General features: G+C 29.3%; 2 protein-coding genes and 1 pseudogene across 2 annotated transcripts; all 3 read right to left on the reverse strand.

Annotated features, from left to right (window-relative positions):
* Positions 1-1,574: 1,574 nt before the first annotated feature.
* LOC130973223 (F-box/kelch-repeat protein At3g23880-like) lies at positions 1,575-3,512 on the reverse strand. The gene is made up of 2 exons (XM_057897659.1): positions 2,192-3,512; positions 1,575-1,938 (listed from the first exon to the last, which is right to left on the reverse strand). The coding sequence occupies exons 1-2, from the start codon at positions 3,474-3,476 to the stop codon at positions 1,883-1,885; spliced, it is 1,341 nt and encodes a 446-aa protein (XP_057753642.1). The 5' UTR covers positions 3,477-3,512; the 3' UTR covers positions 1,575-1,882.
* A 3,470-nt stretch (positions 3,513-6,982) lies between these two features.
* Positions 6,983-8,920, reverse strand: LOC130973224 (F-box/kelch-repeat protein At3g23880-like). Its single transcript, XM_057897660.1, has 2 exons — positions 7,600-8,920; positions 6,983-7,346 (listed from the first exon to the last, which is right to left on the reverse strand). Exons 1-2 carry the CDS (start codon positions 8,882-8,884, stop codon positions 7,291-7,293), a joined length of 1,341 nt encoding a protein of 446 aa, XP_057753643.1. The 5' UTR covers positions 8,885-8,920; the 3' UTR covers positions 6,983-7,290.
* A 5,777-nt stretch (positions 8,921-14,697) lies between these two features.
* LOC130975859 (coumaroyl-CoA:anthocyanidin 3-O-glucoside-6''-O-coumaroyltransferase 1-like) lies at positions 14,698-16,311 on the reverse strand (annotated as a pseudogene).
* Between the last annotated feature and the right edge of the window lie 4,416 nt (positions 16,312-20,727).

Below are 20,727 nucleotides of genomic sequence, written 5' to 3' on the forward strand. Positions count from 1 at the left end.
TTGTCAATGATAATTTTTTATTATTTAAAATTTTTTTGTCTTACTTTAAAAATATATAATTATTGATTAGAAATTATATTTTACAAAATAATTAAAAAAAATGGAGAGAATAGGAATGAATCCATTCCCTTCTAGTCACCAAAAAAATCCATTCCCTTCTCAAATACATACAACACAATTACACAATTATCAATTTATCATTACAAAAATGGTGGGCTCATTGTTATAGGTATTGTTATCTGGTTATCCCGGCTGCAGAATCAATGCTAATTTCATTGCAATCTAATCAAGTAAAATTTGACATGAATATAGTGTTTCAGGTCCTACATAGCCTTCAGATTGCAAGCATCTAATTTCGTTTCCAATAGCGACAGCTACTACAAAAATACCATTTTGTCCCACTAATTTTCTCTTATCTTGTGCAAATTTTGGGATATCAGTGCAGGCAGCGCTCTCTACATTGAAGCCAAAGGAAATCAAAGTAGATATGATTGTAGGTACATGTAAATGCATGGCTCCGGAGTATGTCTGGAATGGTATTGTTACTGATAAATGTGATGTTTTCTCCTTTGGCATGGTTCTACTAGCCGTGGTTGGCCATAATGAAGGGCAAACTCTTGAGGAGACAATGGATCCAATTCTGAAAGGAAAGATTGCACCAGAATGTTGGCAGGTATTCACTAGTGTCATACAGAGATGCTTGCAGCACGAACCAGATGAGCGACCTACAATGGGCGAAGTTTAAATATTGCTTGAGAATGCTCTCTCATTGCAGCAACAAGCTGATATTATAAGGAATGCTGCTCGCTATACCTTATCATCCACTATCCCTTGTTATTGTTAAGAGCGATATAATGATCATGAATCACTACCCAGATAGTGCTGGATCTTTTTCTACTCATCTAATCAATAGTTTTTATGGATGCTCTGTTTTCTTTTCGTTATTCAGGTTCTAAAAACACAATATGTATAGTTCTCACATAGGTTTGCACTAAATGAGGCATATCATGTTACACATGATTAGTGATGATCTATCGAGCAATATGTAACATCTCAAATAGATTAAGAAAAGAAAGAATAAGAGGAACTTATTGCTAGTACACGTTAACTTTCGCTTTAAAATGTTAACCTGCATTTTGATCCTGCAATCAATATCCCAGAAATCAAAGCAAATTAAAGTTGTGTTTAGAATAGGTTTAATCAGGACTTAATTCAATGACTAATCCACTTTCGTTTGTGAACTTATAATTGCAATTATACAGTGATTTATATTAAAAGTACCGCACTGTTAAATAAAACCCGAGAGACCATCGGATAGTAAATATACTCGGAAGCACCTGAATAAAATAAAGTTGAAAGCCATATATAAAAATGTAAAATTTACACCACTATAGTGATTATATCAACATGTAAAGTTTAATTAGGTTCAATTAACCTACCACGTCCCATGAAAGAAAGACCTACGAGCACATGCTCTATGAACATTGAAGAATTCAAGGGGCAAACACAAACATCCCAACTGTAGTTCCAACAAACAAAATACTGAAATACTTGCTACAAAAGTCCCAACCGAATTGACAAACTAACAATTAGTTTACATGTTAAATCTAATATTGATGTGTGATATTCTGTTGCAGACATTATAACTCAACCAAGGCAATATTGAATAAAGATAAAACAGATAATATAAGAGATTTGATTTAACTAGAGGAAACTCTATCTGCACTTTCAAATGTTCCACTTTTTGGCATTCATAGTTGGAAGGGAAATCAAACTTTAATGCAAAAGCAAAATAAAACAAAATTCTCTCGAAGCTTCTTCCAGCTGAACTTGCCAATCCTACACTTTATTTACAACATAATTAAGTGTCTCTGTTGTTGAGTCATTCGCTCCTAGTTCTCTTTCCTTGTTTGACATCGTTCTTCTTATTCGGATGGCCTATAGAAAAGATAAGCACCGCATTAGACATGAAAAAGGAAATAACTTAAAACCCCTCATCACAAGAGTAAGCTTCAGGAAGCAAGACAGTGATCAATTATTCCATAAGCATTGATAAATTCAAACAGCCAAACCCCGCATCTGATTGCAACTTGATGCATAATGCATCTTGCTAGGTATTTTTAATTAATCACAAAGCAATGAAAACTATGAGGAATAACATAGTGCAATCCTTAGGAGAATAGTTACATACCATTTTTCTTCTTCTTATCCTTATCCTTATCCTTAATCTCATTAGGGACTGGCACGAGACTCTCTGTGTATACAATGTAGTTTTTGCAGTCCTTACACCACCGACTAGACCAACCTTTAAAATGTCTCACATGACGACAATCAAAACATTTGAGTTGGAGGAGCTCTCCTCTGACATTAGATTTGGCAAACCTTAAGTAGCTATCTATAAATATCAGACTAGAATCTAGTGCAACAATGTCACTACCATTGGATAAGCATAGAGGTGCATACTGTCCACGAGAAATCTGATAGAAAGTCCAAGATGAATGCACTTTGTATTCTTTCATCACCCATATGTTAGTTTTATCGCATTCACAAGAATACAAGGCCAAGCACCCTCCTAGTAGGCCGAGATGAGTGGGATTGAGATAACCCATCACTTGTTCAGGCATAGATATGGTTGAGAAACTCCTTTCCTTCAAATCAAATATAAGAATACTATAATCTCTAACTCTAAGAGTGCAAGACGACCAATGAATAGCGCCATTCAAGAAGAACCCACTGCCACTAGATTCCCAGTTGCTCCAACCCAAGGGTTTGGAGAGTGCAAAATCAAGATTAATCCATGAATTGGTTTTCAAAGACAGGCAATCAAAGTGCTCTTGGCCATTCTTATCCTGAGAAGCTACAACAACTAAGTAGTCATCCTGTGAAGCATCGTAACCAAATCCATACAAAATCGCACTACGGGGAAACATAAACCACTTGCGATTATAACAAGAAACAATGTGAGAGTAGGATACTCTTTTGCTGGATCCAGTCACTGGATTCCATACGACAAAAAAATGCGGGGCTCGATGTAAGAGAACAAGCCCTCTGCAGGAGCACATAACTTCAAAATCATAATGTGTTTTCATCTTGAAAGGGAGAGATACCTCTTTTAATGCAGTAGCACTCTTGTGGCGGTCAAATACTGCGTCAATGTCAACGGAGCAAGCCTCGGAGTAGTCATCTATGAAGAGGCATACATGGGTGGGTGCGGCAGAGAGGTGAACATGCGATTTCGCAAAGTCGAGATCGGAAATGAGAGTGTTCCAAATCTTCGAAACGCACTTGAGGCGACCGAGTTGTTTGAGCGGAACCCTAAGTAAGATTCTGTGAATCAGCTCAAGAGGGAGAATATCGTGAATGCTCTTGCTCTTGTGATTCTCATTCTGCTGTTGCTTCTTCTTCTTCTTTTCCATGGTCGATTGCTGTTTTGGTTTGTTCTGTGTTATGTGCTTCTGCTTCTTCTTCTTATCCATGCTTGGTAATTTAAATGAAATGCTGAGCTTTTCGCAATTCGTAAAAGGGAAGAGCAAGGAAATTGGGTTAAAAACAGAGGACCAAGGAAAGGTTCTGAATTGGATATTGGAAAAAAATTATTTTTTTAATTTTTAAAAAATATTTAAAAAGTTATTTAACATTTAGATCATATTTTTTTTTTAAATATTAAAAGTATTTTTATTTTTATTTGGATAAAAAATATTTTTTTAATTAAGTAACATAAAAGTCATATTAAAAAATAAAGCTTTTATGGTTTTTTATTCTTAAAAAGCTTCTAAACTATATTCATAATTATACAAAGATAAAACATTCTTATTACAATTACATATAACTAAAAAAATTATTACAATTGTGATGGGAATAGGAAAAGGAAAAAAATTAGAATTAAAGTAAAACTCATAATTGACTATAAACAATAAAAAAATAATGCTCTAAAATTAATGTAATCAGAACAAAATGTACTTGAAAAATATGCTACTAAATAAAATTGAGTCTTGAAAGTACTTTTGGTTTGATGCTAAGCGAAAAAATTTTGAGAGAATATATAATGAAAAAATTGGTAAAGTAATAAAATAAAAAATTTATTATAATTAAATTTGTAATTTTTATTGTATTTAAATATTATTATTTTAAGAAAAAATTTTACTCCCCTCCCCTACGAGATATTAAAATAAAATTCTTCTCCCTTCTATTTTATAAATGTATATTTTTCTCTCTTTAATCCATTTTAAATTTTTTTGTGTTAACTAATGTTAACTTTGTCCATTTTTTAAGAAAAATAAATTATTTTTTGAAAAAGTACCCATTAACAAAAATTTTATCTTTTATCATTAAATTTTTCTTACCAAAATACCCTTTAATAAATTATTCTTTTATTGATTAAATTGTATTTTTACTAAAATTTAATAATTATATTCTTTTTTTCTAAAATACACTTCAATAATTTTTAATTATTAAATTATAATTTTACCAAAATTTTCGTTAACAATTTTTTATATTTTACTATTAATTTTTGATATCTATATATATTATTTTAACATTATATAAAAAATTGTAGTAAGATTATTTTTTAATATCAATATATATTAATTATTATACATATTAACAATGGTAAGATTTTTTTATTTAATGTTAAAATAATATATATTGATATAAAAAATTAATAGTAAATATAAAAATAATTATTAACAAAAATTTTAGTAAAATCACAATTTAATAATTAAAAAATTATTGAAGAAAAAAAAATAATTTAATTATTAGTTTTTTGAAAATATTTTAGTAAAAATACAATTTAATCAATAAAAGAATAATTTATTAAAGGGTATTTTGGTAAGCAAAATTTAATGATAAAAGATAAAATTTTTGTTAATGGGTATTTTTTCAAAAAATAATTTATTTTTTTTAAAAAATGGATAAAATTAACATTAATTAACACAAAAAATTTAAAATGGATTAAAGAGGAGGTTTTTTAAAAGTTAGAAGGAAGGAGAATGTACATTTATAAAATAGAAGGAATGAGAGTGTCATTTTAGCATCTCGCATGGAAGAGAGTGGAATTTTCTCTTATTTTAATTTAAGAATAATTAAACATTTAGTTATTTACTTTGTCCATTAAAAAAAGCTCATAATTAACCATAAAAAAATAGAAAATAAAACTCTAAAATTAAATATAATGGGAGAAAAAAATATACATGAAAGACAGTGCTACTAGTGGAATTTAGTCGTGGAAGGTGTTTTTACTTTTTAACCTAAACGAAAGTAAATGTGGAGAGAAATTAGGATTAAAAAAAAGTATTTTATAACTATTAAATTTATTTATTTAGTTCAATCTCTTTCGTTAAGTCATTAGAAAATTTTTAATAATAATAATTTTTTTAAATAAAAATAACTTCTCTCAATTTTTTTAACTGTTTTGTCAATGATAATTTTTTATTATTTAAAATTTTTTTGTCTTACTTTAAAAATATATAATTATTGATTAGAAATTATATTTTACAAAATAATTAAAAAAATGGAGAGAATAGGAATGAATCCATTCCCTTCTAGTCACCAAAAAAATCCATTCCCTTCTCAAATACATACAACACAATTACACAATTATCAATTTATCATTACAAAAATGGTGGGCTCATTGTTATAGGTATTGTTATCTGGTTATCCCGGCTGCAGAATCAATGCTAATTTCATTGCAATCTAATCAAGTAAAATTTGACATGAATATAGTGTTTCAGGTCCTACATAGCCTTCAGATTGCAAGCATCTAATTTCGTTTCCAATAGCGACAGCTACTACAAAAATACCATTTTGTCCCACTAATTTTCTCTTATCTTGTGCAAATTTTGGGATATCAGTGCAGGCAGCGCTCTCTACATTGAAGCCAAAGGAAATCAAAGTAGATATGATTGTAGGTACATGTAAATGCATGGCTCCGGAGTATGTCTGGAATGGTATTGTTACTGATAAATGTGATGTTTTCTCCTTTGGCATGGTTCTACTAGCCGTGGTTGGCCATAATGAAGGGCAAACTCTTGAGGAGACAATGGATCCAATTCTGAAAGGAAAGATTGCACCAGAATGTTGGCAGGTATTCACTAGTGTCATACAGAGATGCTTGCAGCACGAACCAGATGAGCGACCTACAATGGGCGAAGTTTAAATATTGCTTGAGAATGCTCTCTCATTGCAGCAACAAGCTGATATTATAAGGAATGCTGCTCGCTATACCTTATCATCCACTATCCCTTGTTATTGTTAAGAGCGATATAATGATCATGAATCACTACCCAGATAGTGCTGGATCTTTTCTACTCATCTAATCAATAGTTTTTATGGATGCTCTGTTTTCTTTTCGTTATTCAGGTTCTAAAAACACAATATGTATAGTTCTCACATAGGTTTGCACTAAATGAGGCATATCATGTTACACATGATTAGTGGTGATCTATCGAGCAATATGTAACATCTCAAATAGATTAAGAAAAGAAAGAATAAGAGGAACTTATTGCTAGTACACGTTAACTTTCGCTTTAAAATGTTAACCTGCATTTTGATCCTGCAATCAATATCCCAGAAATCAAAGCAAATTAAAGTTGTGTTTAGAATAGGTTTAATCAGGACTTAATTCAATGACTAATCCACTTTCGTTTGTGAACTTATAATTGCAATTATACAGTGATTTATATTAAAAGTACCGCACTGTTAAATAAAACCCGAGAGACCATCGGATAGTAAATATACTCGGAAGCACCTGAATAAAATAAAGTTGAAAGCCATATATAAAAATGTAAAATTTACACCACTATAGTGATTATATCAACATGTAAAGTTTAATTAGGTTCAATTAACCTACCACGTCCCATGAAAGAAAGACCTACGAGCACATGCTCTATGAACATTGAAGAATTCAAGGGGCAAACACAAACATCCCAACTGTAGTTCCAACAAACAAAATACTGAAATACTTGCTACAAAAGTCCCAACCGAATTGACAAACTAACAATTAGTTTACATGTTAAATCTAATATTGATGTGTGATATTCTGTTGCAGACATTATAACTCAACCAAGGCAATATTGAATAAAGATAAAACAGATAATATAAGAGATTTGATTTAACTAGAGGAAACTCTATCTGCACTTTCAAATGTTCCACTTTTTGGCATTCATAGTTGGAAGGGAAATCAAACTTTAATGCAAAAGCAAAATAAAACAAAATTCTCTCGAAGCTTCTTCCAGCTGAACTTGCCAATCCTACACTTTATTTACAACATAATTAAGTGTCTCTGTTGTTGAGTCATTCGCTCCTAGTTCTCTTTCCTTGTTTGACATCGTTCTTCTTATTCGGATGGCCTATAGAAAAGATAAGCACCGCATTAGACATGAAAAAGGAAATAACTTAAAACCCCTCATCACAAGAGTAAGCTTCAGGAAGCAAGACAGTGATCAATTATTCCATAAGCATTGATAAATTCAAACAGCCAAACCCCGCATCTGATTGCAACTTGATGCATAATGCATCTTGCTAGGTATTTTTAATTAATCACAAAGCAATGAAAACTATGAGGAATAACATAGTGCAATCCTTAGGAGAATAGTTACATACCATTTTTCTTCTTCTTATCCTTATCCTTATCCTTAATCTCATTAGGGACTGGCACGAGACTCTCTGTGTATACAATGTAGTTTTTGCAGTCCTTACACCACCGACTAGACCAACCTTTAAAATGTCTCACATGACGACAATCAAAACATTTGAGTTGGAGGAGCTCTCCTCTGACATTAGATTTGGCAAACCTTAAGTAGCTATCTATAAATATCAGACTAGAATCTAGTGCAACAATGTCACTACCATTGGATAAGCATAGAGGTGCATACTGTCCACGAGAAATCTGATAGAAAGTCCAAGATGAATGCACTTTGTATTCTTTCATCACCCATATGTTAGTTTTATCGCATTCACAAGAATACAAGGCCAAGCACCCTCCTAGTAGGCCGAGATGAGTGGGATTGAGATAACCCATCACTTGTTCAGGCATAGATATGGTTGAGAAACTCCTTTCCTTCAAATCAAATATAAGAATACTATAATCTCTAACTCTAAGAGTGCAAGACGACCAATGAATAGCGCCATTCAAGAAGAACCCACTGCCACTAGATTCCCAGTTGCTCCAACCCAAGGGTTTGGAGAGTGCAAAATCAAGATTAATCCATGAATTGGTTTTCAAAGACAGGCAATCAAAGTGCTCTTGGCCATTCTTATCCTGAGAAGCTACAACAACTAAGTAGTCATCCTGTGAAGCATCGTAACCAAATCCATACAAAATCGCACTACGGGGAAACATAAACCACTTGCGATTATAACAAGAAACAATGTGAGAGTAGGATACTCTTTTGCTGGATCCAGTCACTGGATTCCATACGACAAAAAAATGCGGGGCTCGATGTAAGAGAACAAGCCCTCTGCAGGAGCACATAACTTCAAAATCATAATGTGTTTTCATCTTGAAAGGGAGAGATACCTCTTTTAATGCAGTAGCACTCTTGTGGCGGTCAAATACTGCGTCAATGTCAACGGAGCAAGCCTCGGAGTAGTCATCTATGAAGAGGCATACATGGGTGGGTGCGGCAGAGAGGTGAACATGCGATTTCGCAAAGTCGAGATCGGAAATGAGAGTGTTCCAAATCTTCGAAACGCACTTGAGGCGACCGAGTTGTTTGAGCGGAACCCTAAGTAAGATTCTGTGAATCAGCTCAAGAGGGAGAATATCGTGAATGCTCTTGCTCTTGTGATTCTCATTCTGCTGTTGCTTCTTCTTCTTCTTTTCCATGGTCGATTGCTGTTTTGGTTTGTTCTGTGTTATGTGCTTCTGCTTCTTCTTCTTATCCATGCTTGGTAATTTAAATGAAATGCTGAGCTTTTCGCAATTCGTAAAAGGGAAGAGCAAGGAAATTGGGTTAAAAACAGAGGACCAAGGAAAGGTTCTGAATTGGATATTGGAAAAAAATTATTTTTTTATTTTTTAAAAAATATTTAAAAAGTTATTTAACATTTAGATCATATTTTTTTTTAAATATTAAAAGTATTTTTATTTTTATTTGGATAAAAAATATTTTTTTAATTAAGTAACATAAAAGTCATATTAAAAAATAAAGCTTTTATGGTTTTTTATTCTTAAAAAGCTTCTAAACTATATTCATAATTATACAAAGATAAAACATTCTTATTACAATTACATATAACTAAAAAAATTATTACAATTGTGATGGGAATAGGAAAAGGAAAAAAATTAGAATTAAAGTAAAACTCATAATTGACTATAAACAATAAAAAAATAATGCTCTAAAATTAATGTAATCAGAACAAAATGTACTTGAAAAATATGCTACTAAATAAAATTGAGTCTTGAAAGTACTTTTGGTTTGATGCTAAGCGAAAAAATTTTGAGAGAATATATAATGAAAAAATTGGTAAAGTAATAAAATAAAAAATTTATTATAATTAAATTTGTAATTTTTATTGTATTTAAATATTATTATTTTAAGAAAAAATTTTACTCCCCTCCCCTACGAGATATTAAAATAAAATTCTTCTCCCTTCTATTTTATAAATGTATATTTTTCTCTTTAATCCATTTTAAATTTTTTTGTGTTAACTAATGTTAACTTTGTCCATTTTTTAAGAAAAATAAATTATTTTTTGAAAAAGTACCCATTAACAAAAATTTTATCTTTTATCATTAAATTTTTCTTACCAAAATACCCTTTAATAAATTATTCTTTTATTGATTAAATTGTATTTTTACTAAAATTTAATAATTATATTCTTTTTTTCTAAAATACACTTCAATAATTTTTAATTATTAAATTATAATTTTACCAAAATTTTCGTTAACAATTTTTTATATTTTACTATTAATTTTTGATATCTATATATATTATTTTAACATTATATAAAAAATTGTAGTAAGATTATTTTTTAATATCAATATATATTAATTATTATACATATTAACAATGGTAAGATTTTTTTATTTAATGTTAAAATAATATATATTGATATAAAAAATTAATAGTAAATATAAAAATAATTATTAACAAAAATTTTAGTAAAATCACAATTTAATAATTAAAAAATTATTGAAGAAAAAAAAATAATTTAATTATTAGTTTTTTGAAAATATTTTAGTAAAAATACAATTTAATCAATAAAAGAATAATTTATTAAAGGGTATTTTGGTAAGCAAAATTTAATGATAAAAGATAAAATTTTTGTTAATGGGTATTTTTTCAAAAAATAATTTATTTTTTTTAAAAAATGGATAAAATTAACATTAATTAACACAAAAAATTTAAAATGGATTAAAGAGGAGGTTTTTTAAAAGTTAGAAGGAAGGAGAATGTACATTTATAAAATAGAAGGAATGAGAGTGTCATTTTAGCATCTCGCATGGAAGAGAGTGGAATTTTCTCTTATTTTAATTTAAGAATAATTAAACATTTAGTTATTTACTTTGTCCATTAAAAAAAGCTCATAATTAACCATAAAAAAATAGAAAATAAAACTCTAAAATTAAATATAATGGGAGAAAAAAATATACATGAAAGACAGTGCTACTAGTGGAATTTAGTCGTGGAAGGTGTTTTTACTTTTTAACCTAAACGAAAGTAAATGTGGAGAGAAATTAGGATTAAAAAAAAGTATTTTTATAACTATTAAATTTATTTATTTAGTTCAATCTCTTTCGTTAAGTCATTAGAAAATTTTTAATAATAATAATTTTTTTAAATAAAAATAACTTCTCTCAATTTTTTTAACTGTTTTGTCAATGATAATTTTTTATTATTTAAAATTTTTTTGTCTTACTTTAAAAATATATAATTATTGATTAGAAATTATATTTTACAAAATAATTAAAAAAATGGAGAGAATAGGAATGAATCCATTCCCTTCTAGTCACCAAAAAAATCCATTCCCTTCTCAAATACATACAACACAATTACACAATTATCAATTTATCATTACAAAAATGGTGGGCTCATTGTTATAGGTATTGTTATCTGGTTATCCCGGCTGCAGAATCAATGCTAATTTCATTGCAATCTAATCAAGTAAAATTTGACATGAATATAGTGTTTCAGGTCCTACATAGCCTTCAGATTGCAAGCATCTAATTTCGTTTCCAATAGCGACAGCTACTACAAAAATACCATTTTGTCCCACTAATTTTCTCTTATCTTGTGCAAATTTTGGGATATCAGTGCAGGCAGCGCTCTCTACATTGAAGCCAAAGGAAATCAAAGTAGATATGATTGTAGGTACATGTAAATGCATGGCTCCGGAGTATGTCTGGAATGGTATTGTTACTGATAAATGTGATGTTTTCTCCTTTGGCATGGTTCTACTAGCCGTGGTTGGCCATAATGAAGGGCAAACTCTTGAGGAGACAATGGATCCAATTCTGAAAGGAAAGATTGCACCAGAATGTTGGCAGGTATTCACTAGTGTCATACAGAGATGCTTGCAGCACGAACCAGATGAGCGACCTACAATGGGCGAAGTTTAAATATTGCTTGAGAATGCTCTCTCATTGCAGCAACAAGCTGATATTATAAGGAATGCTGCTCGCTATACCTTATTATCCACTACTTGTTTGTCCGATGTATTTTCAGGTAGAAACTCAGGTAGAGTCACATTTACGCTGAGAGCCGTTAGATAAGAATTTAGTCAAATCAGTCAAATTATTTAATGGCTCTCAACTATCAACTTCATGTGAAGTTGACTGTACCTGAGTTTTTATCATATTTTCAGGTTGTATAAGTAATGGTGATCTGACCTTTGGTGCCTCAATGAAGGAAGGCTCTTTCTCGGGAAGTAAGTAGTGACTAAGAGCAGTATTAGCTGAATTTCATGTGTTTCTTTTGCTAATCCTGTTTCTGTTTCCTTCTTTTATTGATGTTGTTGTTGTTGATGTCTTCAAATAAAACTCTTAACGAGAACGGTGTATTATCTATCAGATTTTGCCTCTGCGTCAATATGGTTTTAGCATAAGTGCTAAGCAGAATGACATGAATTTTTGATAAGCTTCACCTAAATTGGATGGATCTTTTTATTTATTATTTTATTTCTGTATTTTGCTTTTAAAAGACTTTAAATTTAAAATAATACTATATATTCAAATTTTTTAATGAATTATGTCTAACTAAATTAAATAATAACACTTAGAATATTGCAAGTTATAACTGATTTTTGTTAGGTTAGACTAATTTGGTTAATCTTAGTTAACAAAAAGATTTGGATGTGTAATATTATTCTTAAATCTATTTATGTTTTTAATTCTTTCCTTTTTGTACTGTAAAATAATTGTGCAATTTTAGGTGTAATAAATATGTAATTACGGATGTTATATATATATATATGAAATTATAAATGTTATGTTTATACTATACAATAAAACTTTACAATTAAACAAAATATTTAACTAAATCTAACCAAATTATTATTATAATGTGTTTTACGCCCGTACTCTACGTCATCGTCGTCTTCTTCTTACACCCCTATTGCTATGCGAATTCTTCTCCTCCATTTTTCTCTTTTTTTCCGTTATTGTGTCGTCATCGCCACCACCACCACTGCCATCAGCTTCTCCTCCTCCTTCTTTTTTCATCTGAAATTCTTCTCTTTCTTCCTTTTCCTCCCTCCCCATCATCACCGTCGTCGTCATCATCATCATCATTATCTCCTTCTTACGTAAATAACACTATTTATTCTCTTTCAAATTTTTGTATTTATTCTAGTTAATTTTGTTGCGTTATCTACTTATTTTCTTTTTTAACAAAATTTGTAAATCTATAACTCAAGTTTTTGTGAAATAAATTCTTAGCTTTATCACATTATAATGAAGACATTGCGGTATTATTCTTTAGAAATTCATGTGTTAATTTATATATAAGATGCGTCGTCGTCTTCTTCTTATACGTTGGAATTTTTGTATCTGCTTAATTTCGTTGTGTTATCTGCAGATTTTTTCACTTATTTTCTTTTCTATTAAAATTTGTGAATCTACAACTCAAGTTTTCATGAAATAAGTTCTTACTAGTATCACATCATTTAGTTAAAAATTTTGGTGTTAGACCGAAGATATTTCGATGTTATTTTTTATATTTTTATATATTGTTTTATATATGAGATAAGTATTCAATTCATTAAATATGTAATATTTTTTATAGAAATTTAATAATTTTTGTGTCGTATTACTGAATTTTTAGTATCAATTTTAAGTAATTTTGATGCTATCTTATTTTATTTTATAGAGTCAACGTAATTTTTTATTATGTAATTTACTTTCTATATTTTGTATCATTATATTCAAATTCCGATATCAATTTAAACAAATTTCGGTGCTATTTTTGTTCCTAGCAAGAATCTAATTCAATGAGTGTAAATCTACATTAATTCAATTAAATAAGATTATAATACAGACATATTTATTTAAGTCTAACATGAGAAACAATATTTTTAAAAGAAGAAGTAAGAACAACAAAAAATAAAGAAAAAAAAGAAAGAAATAAGAATAATAAGAAGAAAAAAAACAGCAATAAAGAGGAGATTTCTATGTTTTTTAGCAAAATTTTGGTGTCAAAATAAAAAAATTTTTGTGTCACGGTTAAAAAATTCGATATTATTTTTCTGATAGATTATGCATAATTCAAAACTCCTCTTCCTCCTCCTCTTCCTTTTTTTCTTTTTCATCATCTTTCTTTTTTTTCTTCTTCTTGTTTTCCATTCTCATAATTCTTGTTTCACCCTCCTAACTCCTAACAAGAACTTGTATTGTGATTAAAAAATTTTGATGTCAAAATTAAGAAATTTCTGTGTCACGACTAAAAAATTTCGGTACTATTTTTTGATAAATTATGCATAACTCAAAATTATTCCTCCTTTGTTTCTTCATCATCATCTTCTTTTTCTTCTTATCTTCTTTTTTTATTCATCTTTTTTTTCTTATTTTACCTTCTTATAATTTTTCTTATTTTACCCTCTTAACAAGAATAAAAAAAATTAAACAAAAAAATACATAATGCTGTAAAATCACTAAAAAAAAGAGAAAAAAAACAAACGCAACAGCAATAATAATAATAAAAGAACGACAATGATGAGAAAACACATAAAGAAGAAGAATGAACCAAAACAAACAAAAAAAATACGAACAAAAAAAAAGAAGAGGAACACATATTCACGTTAATAGCTAAAAAATTGGAGCGTGTAAATACATTTTTACTAATGAAATTGAGTTTTATTGAATTTAAACCAATTTAATTAGTCTTAATTATAAAAAACTTAAATATATAACAAGATTTTATATTATATAAAATAATTTTAAATATTGTCTCTCTAATATTGCTGATTTTAGAATAAGTTTGCCCAGGTCTTAATTTTCAATCGCTTATCTACTCATTGTGAATTTATAATTGCATTTATATAATAATTTCAATTAAAAGTACTACAACATTATTAAATTTTGCAATAGAAACTTTAGAAATCATAAAGCTCCAGAGAGCGCAATGCAAAATAAATAAATACGAAGTCCCAAACATGTCTTGAAATACTAGAATTCGCATAACATTGTTCCACTTATAACAATAAATCATGACCACCAAAAGGGATTAAAAACACCAATAATAATAAGATTGTGCCACTTGATTAGTCACAAACTACAATGTTTGCAAGAAGCTCTTCTAAAATGGTGTTGAATTTATGGATTTGAGTCCTCCCAAGTAGTGCTAGACCAACTTCAATTATTCCATCTTCTTTGTCCCTACAGTCAGAGAGGGACATCAACTGAGGATCTAGTTGAACTACTTCACTCAATCTGGGTTTTCCCCATCCAAAATCAGTCTCGTACACATCCAACTTTGGAGAACCTGCAATTCCCAACATACGATGCGACCATTTACTAAAACTTGACATAAATGTTCCAGCACATTTATAAGGTTCAGATTGCAATTCTCTAACTTTGCTCCCAATAGCAACCGCTGCTTCAAAAATACCATTTTGCCCCACTAGCTTGCTCCTCTTGATTGCAACAATGCCATTAACCAAACAATTTCCAAAGTACGTTGAGGGAATTTCCAATTCACCAATGTTACGGCAATCTAACCAAGGACATATGTATAATTCGTCATCATCATTACTTACAATATCTTGGGATTTTACCTTACAAACCCAAATCAAAGAACATGTCACAACAAATGTTGACAAATGTAATGTTCCTAGACCATGGCTTTGGCACTTAGTAGACACATATTTCTTCAAATGATCAACATGGTCACGCCTCAGCACAAACGTGCGGCGAACATTGTCACTAGGAACATTGTGGCCAAGACTCATGAACCTTTCTCTTGTAGAATTCCACACTGTTTCTAAGAATATATGCTTAAGACCATTTGGATCTTCAATCATATCTCTATCATGGATTGGCAAAGTAACAATGTTCTCTTTAGACCCACAAACTGATGCCCAAAACTTCATGAAGTGATGGAATCCCTTCCCGTCCACCACCACGTGACTGAAACAAAAACGAATTAGATTGAATTTCTTTTTAAAAATAGTTGCATACATTGAATCTGATTTCAGATCTAGTCTCAAATAATCTAATGCAATTCAAATAGATAGTATTGAACATATAAGAGTTCATACGTTTTTATCTAATATGTTATCAGTTATGTTTTTAAGAGAGACATAATTTTTACAAGTAGTTTAATCCAAACTGCACTTGAAAATTCATACCAGAAATTGATGCATATATTGAAGCCAGAGTTGGGGAAGAATGATAGTGACTTGAATAGCCATAGGAGGTATCAACAAGGTGCCATCCTCTAAGGCACGTGGAGAAGGCAACATAGGAACAAAGGCGTGCAAGCACGTGACATCTCTCGGTGTGTCAGATACGAGGCTGTCAAGATTTGCTGTCGTGGACTCAGCAACTATGAAAGTGAGAGTGTCACCTTCTGAGTAGAGAATGTGAGGGGTTTGTGGCTTTGGAGGGAAAACTATGTTGGAAGAGAAAGGGAAGAAGTGTTTGAGAGAGTGTGAAAGTGATTGTTTCAGATTTGGAATCACTTCTTGTAAGAAGTGTGTTGTGGAGTAAGGGATTTCATAGAAGAAAATGCGTTTGCATGTTACAGGCAAGCATAAAAAAGGAACATCAAAGAAAGAAAGGGGAACAGAGGTTGGAGGAACAGAACCTGGTGGAGGACCTACTTGACACTGCTCTATCACCTTCACTCTGTCATCATGCTTCACCTTCTTCTCCATGGAATGATGAAATGAAACTCGGATACAGAGAGTTTGTGTTAGTTTAATACTTTGATTCCTCGAGAAATGGATATATTTATGTAGAAAAGCAAACCAAGATGGGAATGGTTATTATTACTTATTATAGAGAGAGTTGTTGTCTCTATTACAGAGAGAGAAGTTTTAGAGCATTTTCAATGCTAATGGTAGATTTAATTTAATTTTATTTTGAGTTCTATAAAATGATACATAAATATTTATAAAATTACATGTTATAAATAATAATTTAAAATTAAAAAAATTGTCAATCTAATACTTAGTTTTAGTTTAATTATAATTTTATATTATTTTTAATTATTTTATCAATATAATTATATAAATGATAAAATTTTATTAGTTTTCTATTAAGTAGTATCTTATCTCTAAAGTGATACCAATTTTATTTTATTAATAAATTTTAATACAGATTTTAATTTTAAATCAATTTATTTCTTAAAAAATATCAAAATTAATATTCTAAAAAATACTCTATTGAAAATGATCATATATACAATTAAACAAATTGATGGGTTAAATCAGGACATCAAATAGATGAAATATATATCCGGTTTCAATGTAGTTTTGTTAAACATTTGAGAGAAAATTAGCTTTCTTCCTTAATTAAATTTTATTTTGATATAAGCCCAAATGATTCTAGGTCATTTGCATCATTTTTGCTTTATTTATCCCACTACTTGAAAAATTATTGTAATTTAGTTTCGAGAATTGGAACTATCATTTTAAAACACTGAAAATCAAATTATTATATTTTTAAAACTTAAAATAAATATTTTGCTTTGGTACAATGATAAAACATTAAATGAGACAAAAACTATAACTTATTAGGCGAATTTTTTTATAAGAAATATGTGAAGATACTTTTTTTTATAAATGATTTTTAACTAATTTTCTCTAAATTAATATGTAATTTATCTTTTATAATAGGTTAACTTATGATTAGTTGATTCTTTGATTTGATTATTAACTTCACTTTTAATTTGGATTGTTAAAAGTTAACCAAAATTAGTATTTCAATTATGACAGAGTCCGTAATTAACTTATTTTTAAAATTTTGTTATGCAATTTTTTAAAAAATATTAGCCCAATTCATTTTTTATATTATTTTTGAAAAAAAAACACAGCGATGAAATGGAGCTATATGTCACGGTAAATTTTTAGAATGTTAGATTTAACAGTGTTTGTATAGTTTTTTGGAGTATTTGAGAATATTCTAGATGGTTCTGGAACGTTCTAAAATGTCCTAAAAATTCCTGGAATACCCTAGAAGGTTCTAGAAGACTCTAGAAGATCATAGAATATTTTAGAAAAGTGTGGATTGATATAAAAGTATGAATAGTTGTATAGAACAATCTAGAAGTATTTAGAAAGTAGTGGTAGGATAGATATTTATAAAGAAGGTTCTAGATGATTAATCTAGATCATTGATTAGACTTAATCCTAACCATCCATTGAGGAGGTGGATGGCTATAAATAGGAGGTAAGAGTTAGTGTGAGGGTGTGTGAATCATTTGTAACTACACTTGAGTACTAAAGTGTTCTTTCTACCAAGCTTCTTTTTTCTTGTGTTCTCTTGTGTTCTTAGCTTTCTTGCTAAGTATTGAGGGTTAGGCTGACTTGGTCTTAACTCAAGAGGTTGAGTAAGTCCGAATGCCGGCACGGTAACGTTGGAATGTGTCCAAGACCGTGACACATAGTAAACATATAAATACAATTTTTATTATAACAGAGAATTGATGCAAAAACCGTTCATTATTTGTGCGGAATATTTGCAGTGCAATTTGGTTTAATTTTAAAAAAAAAAGTCATTCGATGTAAATACTTATTTTATATGCATTTGATGTAAATACTTATTTTATATGCAATGGAATTTGAATTAGATAATTTTTTTTTTTTTGAAAATCTGATTCGATCCGATCCGATTATAAGCGATTTTGGATCAATTTGAATTTGTAATTTTTTAAATAAAAAATAATAACTTAATTTACAAAATTAATGCTGTATGGCATAGTATAAATGCACACTATTAAAGTACTAATAATTCCATAAATATTATAAAATAACATGTCCAACAATCCAACATAATAATAAAACATAAATTCTATAAACATTATAAAACAACTTGTCGAATAATTCATCCAATAAATTCAACAAATTTTGGTAAAATAATAATTCTTCAACATAAAAACAAGTCTCAACAATACAAAATTAAATAATATACTAAGTCTTAATAAAAATATAACATAAAAACTATAAGTTGAGAAGTGAAGCATTGACCACTACTTACTACTCAGATTCATCACCAGAGCCTTCTTCATCTATTAGTTGAGGAATTAGCTCAAATTTTACAATAAAATATAATAAAATAAATAAATATCAGTAGCTTAAACATATTATCAAATAGTAAAGTTAATTAATATATGTAGATAAAAAAAAATAGAATTCATCCAACAAGAATAGAATACTTAATTTAACACAAAGTTTAACAAATTTTAATCAATAAGACCAAATTGTCAAAAATAACAAGAATAACACAAAGTTTAACAAAAACAATAACAAGTTTCTCTAAAACAATACAAAACTAAACAAAAACAAGTATAAACATATCGAAAAGAGGAGGCGGCAGTATTGTCACTGAAAAGAGGAGACGGTGAACGATATCATTGAAAAGAGGAGACAGCGAAAGGCGTGTGATGGTGAGAGTGAGTGAGAGCGAGTGAAATAAGAATACGAGAGAGGAGTTTCTTTTTTAGGTTAGGGTTTGTGTTTGTAGGGATTGGGGTGTGTGTGCGACGCTCCTAAGTACTAAGGTAGCGTTTGTTTTCAGGTACTGAGACAGAAACTGAGAGACTGAGACTCAGTATTGTGTTTGTTAGTTTAGAGACTGGTACTAAAATTTCTGTCTCTATCTCCAAAATTTCAGTATTCCAGTACCTCCAAAAAGTAGGGACACAGGAGACTGAAATTTTTAGAGATGAAGACTGAAACTTTAATAACATTTTATACCTAAAATACTTTCATTTCAATTAATTAATTCCAATTTTACCCTTTGTGCAAATTAAATTAGAGTTTCATTCATATTTCAATTCCTGTCTCCCATTTTGCACCAAACAGAATACTGAGATTTGTTTCAATCCCTGTCTCTTAGTCTCTGTCTCTCAGTCTCAGTCTTTCTGTCTCTGTCTCTCCACCAAACGCTACCTAAGGGTCTTATTATTATTGTTATTATTATTTAATATTATATATTATCATTATATACACAATATGAGATTTAGTTTGGTTCAATTTAGTTCGATTTTCGGTTTGAATCGATACAATTTTATAATTTTTTTTGGATCGATTTAAATCTAAACACTTCTATGCATTACTGTTAAAAAATATATATAATATAGCTCCTTTTCTATTATTTTATTTTTTGTCTAAAACTGAAATTAAAAAAAAATTTTGAAAATTTTAAATTGGGATAATATTTTTTAAAAATTACACAAGAATTCAAATGTAAAGTAACAAACTATAGTTAAATATTAATTTTGATCAAATTTAAGCAATCTAAATTAACAGTGTAATTAATAACTATATAAAAATTAATTAATAAAAAATTAACATGTCACATAGAATAAATTATATATTATTTACAAAAAATTAATTAGAAATTATAATTTGCAAAATGAATTTGATCATGGATTAGAAATTGAGTTTAATTAACTTAATTAAGATTAGAGTAGTGATGATTAGTATTAATTATAATAATAGAAATTAATTCTTTCAATAATAATTGAACAAGTTAAAGAGGATAATCAATCCTTTATTTATGAGGAGATTGGGTTGAAATTACAATATTAATAAGATATTTTAAGGTGAAAATTCATGTGAAGTTGACTTTACGTGAAGTTGATATTTGAGAGCCGTTAAATAAAAATTTAGTCAAATCAGTCAAATCATCTAACAATTCTTAGATATCAACTTCACGTAAAATTGACACCTGAGTTTCCACCATATTTTAAAACACTACGGCCTCACACCACAGTCATTTTTGTCTCTTCCATTTAAATAGAGTAACAAAATAAACTAGTAGAAAGTAAAGTATACGCAAATGGACACAAGACAACATGCATAGTTGAAAATAAAGGGTTAATTTTCAGAAATCTTAAAAGATTACAAATTAGTTAATTTTCAGAAATCTTTATGCAGCTGACATATGGACAACAAAAAATATCATTTAGTCCCACTAATTTTCTCCTCTTTACTTTTGCATTGACCCTTGTGTTAGGTTAAGGCGTTAAGCTGTTTATGTTATTTTTGAAATAAATTACTATATAGTCATTAACATTTGAGTTAGTCCAGTGGTTAATTAATACAAGGACCCATTGAATGAAACTC

This window comes from Arachis stenosperma, chromosome 4, assembly GCF_014773155.1.
Source record: "Arachis stenosperma cultivar V10309 chromosome 4, arast.V10309.gnm1.PFL2, whole genome shotgun sequence".
Classification (NCBI taxonomy): domain Eukaryota; kingdom Viridiplantae; phylum Streptophyta; class Magnoliopsida; order Fabales; family Fabaceae; genus Arachis; species Arachis stenosperma.